This window comes from Scatophagus argus, chromosome 12 (assembly GCF_020382885.2).
Source record: "Scatophagus argus isolate fScaArg1 chromosome 12, fScaArg1.pri, whole genome shotgun sequence".
Lineage (NCBI taxonomy): Eukaryota > Metazoa > Chordata > Actinopteri > Scatophagidae > Scatophagus > Scatophagus argus.
In genome coordinates, this window is record NC_058504.1 from 167,105 (window position 1) to 177,754 (window position 10,650).

Here is a 10,650-nt window from a genome sequence, read left to right on the forward strand (position 1 = left end):
ACGCAAAATGACTGTTAAAAGTTACGCTTAAAACTAGCGTCTTCCTCTTCGCATCACCGTAAAAATTAGCCCATAAAAATCTATAGATTAGCCGCATCGTTGTTTAGGCCGCAGAGTTCAAGGCGTGGGAAAAAAGTAGCGGCTTGTAGTCAATACGGTACTATATGTAATAATGTACATTTTTACATTCAACATACAGTAAGTTTGACAGCGCTGTTTAGACCAGACTGGATTCTAAAAGTTGTAAGGCAGTAAGAACATGAGTCAGCCCATTTTGCAGTCATGTTTCACAAGACTGTATGTCATTCTGAACTTGTAACAAGACAAACCAAGCACAGATTCAGCAATTTCATTCAGAGATCCCCAATGAATGTGGTCCCATGGTTGGCTTACTCATGAGTTAACCTGCGCCAGACACAGTGCCCTCACTGTTCTTACTTTTCTAAATTAACCACCCTCAAACCCTGGATCTTCTCCAGTTACAACCAGCTACAAAACATAATGTTTTCCTGTCCAAACCTCTGGCATCTGTCCATTTTCTAAATTAAACTATCTTCTAAAGCACTCAACAAAAAGACAAAAAGTTCTTTTTATTTTACACCCCTGTTCTCTGTAAGGGATAAAGAATATCTAGCCTGAAGTCAATCCACTTGGCACAGCTCCTGTCTTTCGTGGCAGCAAGAGAAACAGGAACAGACAGCCAGAAACAGAAAGCAAAATAAGAATAGGGCTGAGAACGGAGGAGTACGTATGGTTGTGGTGATAAGAAATGAGGATGCCAGCACAGTTTACAGGGAGAAACATAATTCAAATTCATCTGAAGCTGTTCTATTTTTATTTGACCGAAAGCTTTTTGTGCCCTGTTTGAACTCCTTTTGACTTGAAGATGAAAAATACAACAGATTCCAACAAGATGACACAGCAGTCTTTAATTTGTTTATTGTCTCTTTGCCAGCAGAGAATCCCAGTACAGCAGCAAGCCTTTTGAGCAGACATTGACTGTGGATCTGTGTGGAACGGCAGGTAAATATATCTCAGGTTTACTCTGTTCTCATTTACTTCGATGTCAATGGGTAACAGCTGTAATAGTCATAAGGGACAGATATAGTGTGACCAGATTTTATTTTGTGTGGGATTATATGTAACAGGAATCCATGAATTGATTCCTACTTGAACTCTGCAGGCGGAAAATGTCATTAAGGAATAGTTTGGCATTTTGGGAAGTACATGTATTCTTACTGAGAGTTAGATGAGAAGATTGATGCCACTCTCATCCCTTTAATGTCAATATGAAGTTACAGCCAACAGCCAGTTAGCTTAGCTTAGCATAAAGACTAAGGACAGGGGGAAACAGCTGGTATGGTTCTCATTGAACATCTTATATCACATTTGTTTACAAAAAACAAGCTGTTGGTTATGTGGGCATTATTTACTAGTTCACATCCTGCTCATATGGGCACCTCTCCCCTCAGGTCTGACCCCTCCCACCACCCCCCCTCACAAACCAGTGGAGGACGAACTCTTCAAACCGGCAGAGGGACGAAAAGGTAGTGGTGGTGACGGTGGAGGAGGTGGCAGTGAGTCTGTACCCCCAACTTCAAACACCGCAAAGAGCTCAGCCTGGCTGAGTCGCTCACAGCACCAGCGTAAGCTTCCAGAGCAGACTGAGCTGTATGCCCAGCTACGGCGCATGGGCCAGGCCGGAGACGATGACACCCACTTTAACTTTGGTGACCACGACTACTGTGCACTGAGCCTCGGGGAGAGACGCAAGCGTAGCACTGCCATGTTTGGTGCCATGCTACAGGCACAGGGGGGAAGTGATGGAGTTAGCAGCCTAACATCTAAAACAACTGACAATCAGAAATCGGATGGGAAGGGCAAGGAGAACGGGGAACAGCCACCGGTGTCTGAAGTCAAAGAGCTGCTTGAGAAGCAGACAATGACCGTTGTGATATCATCATCGCCGCCATTAGAATGCCAGCTGGCAGCTGCTACAACGCCAAACTCAGAAGAAGAGGCGGACTGCTCGCCTGTGTCTCGCTCACCCTCACCCATCCTCCACCTGTGTCCTGACTCCCCCGCCAGCAAAACAGACTCCAGGTGAGACAGAGAGACAGTGGGTATGAGAACAGAAAAAGAGATGGGGTCAAGGAGATTAGATTAACAGTGACATGTTCTCATAAAAAGCAAGAATGTGGTACAGGCAGCGATCTGATGAGAGAAGAACACAAGATGAGAAGAATTCTGCATTACTGAAGGGCAGATTAGACACTCCGAGTAACCAAGTACGACTATTAAGTTTTATACATACTGCAAACCCACTGTCTCACGACACAGACTCCTCTGGTTTAGATGTAAAAAAAAATTTGAATTGAGATCTATTACTGCATGTGATGCTTATTTATAGATACTATGGTAAAATGTCTCATTTCTATCCTTGAACGTTAAAGTCTGAGTTGACTGGCTCACACAGAATAACATCAGAACAGAGAAAATAGGAATGTGAAAGAAACTCTGATGCTGAGAGCGATGCTGTACTGCAGTCAGTGGAAGAAAGTCTCCCTTTTTTGCTGCAGTTCAGCCATTTCCTCATGTCTGACATTTCAGTTCCAACTTGCGTCTGTCCTTACCTCACTATCTGTTTCTCTCCTTCCCTTTCTCGTCCTCTTGCAGTGAGAACTCGGAGGTCTGTCATGACGACAAGCAGAGGAACAAAGCCAAGTCTGATGAGGTACAGAGAACATTCACACCCTACTGCTGAATTACATCAAAGAACACTACACAACATCTCTCAAATGGATTATGCTCCAAAACATCCAAAGATGATTTCCATACACAAGTTTTAAATGTGAACATCCTCAGGCCATAGCTGCAAGGCCAGAATAAGAGGCTGCATGGAAATGAATACAGTTTCTTCTTCAATCTACCTGTATTCTGTATTGTCCTTTGTCCTGACTGTTGCCATGGTTTCTCTGTTGCCAGGACAACTGCCAGGTGTTTTATATCCACAACCTGCCAACCAGCGTGACCCAGAACATGCTGAGGAAACGTTTCCAGGTTTTTGGCAAGACAGAGGACTGCAAAGTCATCATCTGCAATGAGTAGGTGTCCTGATTTCTCTGTGTGCTGATAGAACATACTTTATGGGAATGTTTCATAAATAAAAATAGGTTTTTTGTGTGTGGGAGTTACTCCAGGCATTCTGGTTTCCATGCGCCATAAAAAGGAAAACAACGGACTGGTAGCACAACATGGGGTGGCACGGTGGTGCAGTGGTTAGCACTGTCGCCTCATAGCAAGAGGGTTCCAGGTTTGAATCCTGCATGTTCTTCCTGTGCCTGCGTGGGTTTTCTCCGGGTTCTCCGGCTTCCTCCCACAATACCAAACACATGCACATTAGGTTAATTGGCTACTCTACATTGCCCCCTAGGTGTGAGTGTGAGAGTGTGTGGTTGGCCCTGCGATCGACCAGTCCAGGGTGAACCCTGCCTCTTGCCCGTAGTCAGCTGGGATAGGCTCCAGCTCCCCCACGACCCTGACGGATAAGCGGTATAGAAAATGGATGGATGGTAGCACAACGCATTTTAACACGTCATAGGAGGAAACTCACAGGTGTATCAGTGATTGCTGCATTTCACCTAGAGGACTGTGGTGAAGGCTGGTTCACTGTCACTGTTACAGGGACACTCACTGGGATAATGTCCATCTGCGTTGGTCCAGCTGTGACAAGTCACAATGTCTGTTGTGCAACCAGTCCATTAGATGCCAGGAATACTCTGTTGCGCATAGCATTGACCTCAGAAATGGAGTTGCTCCCTGAGCCTGCACTGTTGCTGCTATCACACAGTTGGAATCAGGCAGTCAGTCAGATGCAAAGGACAAAATTCCCCATGGGGATTAATGAAATCTGACTAAAGGATCTGAAATGAAATAAGGGTGCAGTTTGTCAGTATTGGACCATTTCAGTCCATTCATCATTCTTAATTTCTCACAATGCCTTTGTTTACCTTCCATACCTCCTCAAAAACAAACTCTCAGTATCTTACTGAATCTCTCTCTTTACCTGTCTGGCTGAAGGGAGCGCTGTGGGGTGATAAAGATCCGCCAGCCGGGTGGTCAGAGGCACTGGAAAGAAAGAGAGACTGTTTTCCTGAATGGAACGGCTGGCATAAGGAGGCTAACAAGGAAACGCTACATAGATCTTGGTAATGAGCATACACACAGTAAACCAGCATGACATATATTGTTTCCACAATGTGGGCAATGTTTCCTTTTTTAATTCTATTTTATTTATTTATCTTACGTCTACTTGGAGTTGCTTACCTGTCCTGTCCCAAGTATCAGATGACACTGTGTTGATACCGTGTATATGACAATAAACCTCTTTGAATCTTTGAATCTTGAATCTTGAAACTCACAGTAAATTGCGCCAGGTAACTCTGGTGGCCCCTAGTGATAAAGAAAGATAACCCTTTTTTTTTCTACTTGAATAATATGTTTGAAGGCTTTCACATCTCAAGAGATAGCATCAGTTAAACACTGTGAAGCAAATCTTTAATTCTGGGTGACAAAATAGGCTTTTAAGACACAAGATATAAGAATCACCAAAAAGACAATTTGCCTTTGGACAATAGCACAAATTTGCATGTCAGAATTTGAACTCGCAAATCACCTCTTAAGTTTCCTGCACCTCATTGCTATGCTTAAAGGATGCTGTCCAGCTGCAATGATTTGTCCATGTCCACGAGGAAGTGTTTACAAGGGCCTGGAATTTGACGTGTATTTCCCTTTTCTTTTGCCTGCCCCGCAGATGAGGCAGGTCCAGGACCCGTCAAGAGCAAGTATGATGCACTGGACTTTGACACTCTGCTGAAAGAGGCCCAGAAGTCCATGCACCGCTGATAGCACAGCACCCTTGACTGGCCAGCCTTAGTAAACTGCAGCAACACCCCTCCAATGACGCGGCTCTGCACCTCAGACAGGCCTCTCAGTACCTCCACGCAAGGCAACCTCCCGAAATGTTTACATTTTTACCATTGGAATAAAGTAATGATAAGGACCTTGTTTTTTTTTTCTAAGTTTCACCGGAGGATACTGCTTAAAAACGAGGAAGCCACTGGGATTCCAGAGGAGCTAACAGGCAATGGAGGAACAGCAATGGTCCAACAATAACAAAGCTGTCTGTGTTGGAGACATTATCGCCTCGCCTTCAAAGAGCGGGCATGAGAGACCTCTGTAGCAAATCCTTGCTATTTTTGTGTTGCGTTGATCGTTGTGGCGTGTGTTTCTGCGTGTGCGTGTTCTTTGTCCTGTTTTTTTTTTCTTTAAACAACAAGCCTCCCTCTTTCTTCCAGTCGCGGTTGGTGAACCTGCAAGCTATGTTTGCCATTGAAGAAATATAACTATATAAACAAACAAAAAAAATCCTGCTTTCTTTTAGTGAAAAAATGTGGATGTTATAAATTTTAAAATCTATTGTGTGTGCATTATGGACAAAGAATATATAAAAAACATTTAATCATTTAATGACTGATAAAGTTTACAAATCTAAAATGAAGAAAAAAAAATCATGTTTTTTTTCTGAGGGGGGGGGGGTTTGTAATTGTAGTGCTTCCTTGATTTGATCTATGCACTGTAAGGAGGTAAATGTCTCTGCTGCCCTCCACTTTCCCACTTTTGACTCTAACTCTGCCATGCTGACTATTTTGGCTTCTGCTACTGGCTGCGGCAGGCTCTGTTTGGGAAGCGTTTCATTCATGAAGATTTTGACTGGGCCTGGGGAAAATTTCACCTCAGAATTGTTCCTAACCCATGCAAACTAAAATTGACCTCAAAATAAACTTAAATAAGATTCAGAATGAGTTCCACTTTGTCAAAATTCGCAAGGAAGTTTAAAGTCTGACAGAATTTCAGAAGCTATTTACAGGCTACATTAAACCATCCTAGAGACTCTTCCTAGAGAATCTAGTTCTATGATGCCAAATTGTATAGGACCATTGATGTCAGACACTTCATAAAGTTATCTGGCGTTCACATGGTTTCAGTATTTAAATTGCTTCTAAATTACAAAAAAAACAATGTTAAATTTCTTCACATAAATCAAAACTATCCACTGAACAAAGGGATTGTTTACAAATAAAAATGTGCAAGCTTCATCGGTTGATTCCAGAAAATTTTTTCCGTGTCTAGATGGGTCTTGATGTATGTTTGATAGGGTCCCACTGAACATGTGTCCTATAAAGGCTGCAGCCTAATGACACCGCCCGAATGCCACAGCTAATGCAACAGTTACTGTTTACATTTGGACTGCAGCAAGCAAGACTAAAATGGGGAAATAAAGTTGGTAGCCATTGGCGCTTTCAGTAATGAACTCAGTATAACTTTGTGACATCCACTCTTTGTCCAGATCGTCCAAGTTCAGTCTTTTCTTTCTTTTTCTTTTACATAAAGTCCATCAGTCATTACACGTTGTAAATGGAATATTTAATTATTTGTATTGGCTGGGAATCCTTTATTCCTGCTGACATAAGCACTTGACATTGGGTTTCAAATCCACTTTTGGAATAGTTGAATCTGCCAGTTCAAATGGAATGTATTCAAGAATCTGAATGTATTGTATGCATCGTGTTTTCCCCATTTTTGCTTGCCCAAAGATTGTGGAGCTTTTTGGTGCTTTAAAAAGGTAGATTTGATTACTCATCCAGTCGACTGCATCTGACTGGCTGAAGGTGCAGTCCGAGTAGCGCTTAATTTACATTCCTGACACAGCCAGTAGCAGCCACTGTGAAGGGGGAGAAAGCCTCCAAGCCTGCCAGTCGGGTGGGACCATGCCACCACCTACAACACAGTCAGGGAATGAGCAAGGAATTGGCTTGAAAGTAATGAAAAGTTTCATTCGAGAATCTGATTCTCGTCTGGGAGGTACTGTATCAGCTGAGCATCTCTACCTCACAGCCATCCCTTTGTTTTTGTCAGAACTGTTCTCGGTATGAGGTTTCCCCAGCTGAAGGATGGTCATGGGTAGTTTAGAGGTTTGTGTTTCACTTTTTAGTACTACAGCTCTCTCTACCACAGAGCCCCTTTGAGGGTGATAATTTCTCTCTTTCTCTAACTCCTTCGCTTTTTACCGTGTCTGTTTCTTGGAGTCTCGACTTTGTGTCCTTGTGTAACTGAGTGTTTTGTCTTTGTCTTGTGTTTGAGTCGGACACTTCTGTTGCTTGCAGGTCAGTTAGGAGGGGACGGGAGGAGTTGAACGGTGGCTTGGTGGTTGGTTGGTCCTTGAGTCTGTTTGGAGGGGAAGATTCCCAATCTTCTCCCTTGCCCTCATTTTCTTGTTTTCTTCAGGGACATGCCATTCCTACTGATTTACTCATTCCTCCTCTCTTTTCCCAGGAATTTCAATGAGAAACGCAGTCTGACTTATCGCTTTCTGTCACTCAGTGGGCTCAAGGCCTTGTTTCCAGGTCTTCCCCAAACCCTGGTACACTCATCACCTTTTAACAAAGAGTTCCTCTTTACCCCATCCTCTTCCTTGTAAATCTAATCAACTCCTAGGTAACACACAAAATACTGAATGTTTACATCACTCGATTCTCCTTTGACTTTATTAGGAACGCACACTAAGTACAAAGGCTTATTCAGTAAAACATAGCAGCAAGTGAAGTGGTCTCTGTCCAGGCTCACTGATGTCCAAAACTAACAACAACAGTTTAGGCCATACAAACTGATTGAAACAAGGTGTCCAAAAGGAGAAAAAAACAACAACCAATCTCAAAAGAGCTGAATGAGTTTTTGTGCTTAGTATGTATACTACTAAAAAAGTGAGAGAATGCGCTGGTTTACATGTTAAAAAAGAAAATAATATATGAATATAAAATGTGTATATAGCACTATGCCTCGTAAACATAAAATGTAATGTGTGTTTTTTTTAATTTTTGTTTGTTTTTAAAGGTGGCGGGTCACAGTCCATCGCTAATCAGACAGGAGATGGTCAGGTCGCTTCTGTTCCAACCAGTTCATGTTTGTTCAGTACAGGGAGAAAATTAAGGGATTAAGTTTCACATAAAGTCCAACACTGTTGTAAAAGAAAGACAAAAATGATCCCTTTAGACTATCACACTAGAAGGTTTGATTCCTGTGCTGTTTATGAAATTACTAAATATTTTTAATGTTTCATTTGTGTTTTCTTGAAAAGCAATTTGAAATGCAATACTTAATAATAATAATCTTATCTTTACAACAGCCTTTCCAAAAAAATTGAGGTAACAATGTACAGTGTAAGGTTGGTTGTTGAACTACAACACTTTGAGCTGCAGATTCAGTAGGCTGCTGTATTGTATGTAGACTGCTGTTTAACACACACACACACACACACACACACACAAAAGAAAAACAAACTGCAGGAAGAATGTGGTCAGCTGTGTCCTAAACACATACAAAACAAGTTGTATTAATATACTCTTGCACAAATAAGGTCCCAAGTAGTGAAATATCACTACAATATTTTCTTCTTATTGAAAGGAAGCTGTTGTAACTATTTTACTACAACATTTTGATGGTGCACAGGTTTGTTCGAATCTCAGTTGCACTGAACACTGACTTGTATTACAGCTCATAACTATACACATATATGTCTCTGGTAAAGGAATGTGGGAGGGAGGAAACGACCAGCTTAAAGGTTCAGACTAAGTTATACATGAAGTAGACACTGAAGAAATCCCAGTTTTCCTGATGCACCTTCACTTCATCCCAAAAGTGAAGCTTTAAATCAAATCTAACAGCTTCAAATTTGTAACATAATGGAGCAATAAGGTGAAATAAAACATGGAGACAGCCTGATTGACAGATCCATGACTGCTGACATGACAAAACTAGCTTTTCTTTGAAAAAGAAAACATTGGCGAGTCAATTGGAAAAGAAATTCACCTTCTGTTTTACTTTTGAGCTGTTATATTCTTACTGAAGGCAAAATGCTCAAAGCTGTTTAGTTGGCAAATCTTGACTAACCGAAAAAGGCTCTCATTCTCATTCTGTTGCCCTACTCTTTCAACGGAGGAGGAGCAGTGTCTATATCTAAAGCAGGTGCTGGGATTTCTTCCGTGGGTGTTGCTGTGCCTGTGAGGGTACCTCCACTGTCGCAGAGGTGAATGACATCGAAACAACCCCATTTTTCATCATGGCAAGCCTTAAAAATCAGTTGGGGTGGGGGGTGAACAAAGCTACCACTAGCTTTTATTATTACTGTCTCAACTCCTTTCCAATCCAATGTGGTTTATTATTAAATAATTACTGACGTAATTAAAACTTTTTTCAATAGCCATATTATTAAAATCTATATACATATATATATGAATATATATTTGTGTGTTTGTGTAGATATCTAGATGATTATATACTTTCTTATAGAAAACTTTGATGTTGACCATTCTCCTCAGTGTTTTGAGAACACGTTGACACATTTCAACATAATAATGCTGTCCGCTTGGTCTGGGTCCGAGGTCAATGGACAACGAATCTAAATAAAAAATTTAAAAAAAAAAAGTAAAAAAGAAAACTTCCAAAGGGAATAAACCCTCATCAGAATGCAATACGTTTCTTTCCACTCTTCATTTAAAAAAAAAATGGAAAATGGCAAGAAAACCAGAAAACTTGATAGGCAAGTTGACCAAAAAATAAAGCTTAAACAATAAAGAGTGTGATTCAGATTCAGTTTTATAGAAATCATGTTTTTTTTCAATGCCATGGCCCACTAAAACAAACACTTGTTTGTTTTTATGTCACTTCCTGTTTCTTCAGTTCATAAAACAACGTATCTGTAAACTGGCATCATTGAATTAGCCCCTACAGGACAGATGTGCCTGACCGTCACATTTCAACAATACCATTGTTTAAAATACACAACATAATGTAATGTAAACTGTCAAACCTGATGGCAACAGTAATGTCAAATAATCACTTAGTAGGGACTGCAAACTGTCCAAATCTGCTAAATGTGAGTGGTTGTTTTTTTTTTGTGGTGGTGGAAAATCTTTTGACATAAAGGGCATACATTGTTTTTATTGTTTTTCATTACCATTGATTTTATTGTCTATTTACATCTAATGACTATCAAATTCACAGAAATGATTTCTTTTCTTTTTTAACTTAGTTTTTGGTAAAAGAAAAAAGGTAAATACTGCTAGTGAGATTTTATATTTTTACATATGTTGGTTTTATTTTGTGTTCTTCTTTTTTTTTTTTATTTATACACCACTTAGTTTGGATGTCTTTAAATGGTGTTATTTTCTCCGTTTTGTGTGATTTCCTATGTCTTGAGAATGTGGAGACAAAGGCATTTCAGTATTTTTGAATTGTTAAAATCTAGTTTCATAGAAGCTGAAGTATCTGATGTTATAAATTATATTTTAATTCATGTAAATAGTTTAAAACAGAAGACCATGGCTTCCTTTTAAACTGAATACATTTCTCTTCAGAGATTGTTTACATTATGAAACTGTAGAAATGTGCTCCTCATATACTGTATAAATTACATATATTCATTGATTTGCCTCCAAAAAATAAAATCCTAATGAACAGCATTCTTTCAGTACATGACTTTTTTGAACAAGAAAGAAATTTAATTGTAAATATTTAGTTTGAGCTGCCTTG

At 40.3% G+C, this 10,650-nt stretch overlaps 1 protein-coding gene across 2 annotated transcripts in view; it reads left to right on the forward strand.

The window, feature by feature from the left end:
- The window catches only part of ppargc1b (peroxisome proliferator-activated receptor gamma, coactivator 1 beta), a 70,227-nt gene extending 61,558 nt beyond the window's left edge, over positions 1-8,669 (forward strand). The window contains exons 7-12 of one of the 2 annotated variants that reach the window (XM_046405330.1): positions 956-1,023; positions 1,473-2,103; positions 2,677-2,734; positions 2,986-3,104; positions 4,081-4,208; positions 4,814-8,669. In XM_046405330.1, coding sequence (XP_046261286.1) covers positions 956-1,023; positions 1,473-2,103; positions 2,677-2,734; positions 2,986-3,104; positions 4,081-4,208; positions 4,814-4,905 — 1,096 coding nt within the window. In that variant the 3' untranslated portion in view covers positions 4,906-8,669. The remainder of the gene's footprint in view (positions 1-955; positions 1,024-1,472; positions 2,104-2,676; positions 2,735-2,985; positions 3,105-4,080; positions 4,209-4,813) is intronic. The other variant, XM_046405331.1, reaches the window with a different exon arrangement.
- Positions 8,670-10,650: the final 1,981 nt, after the last annotated feature.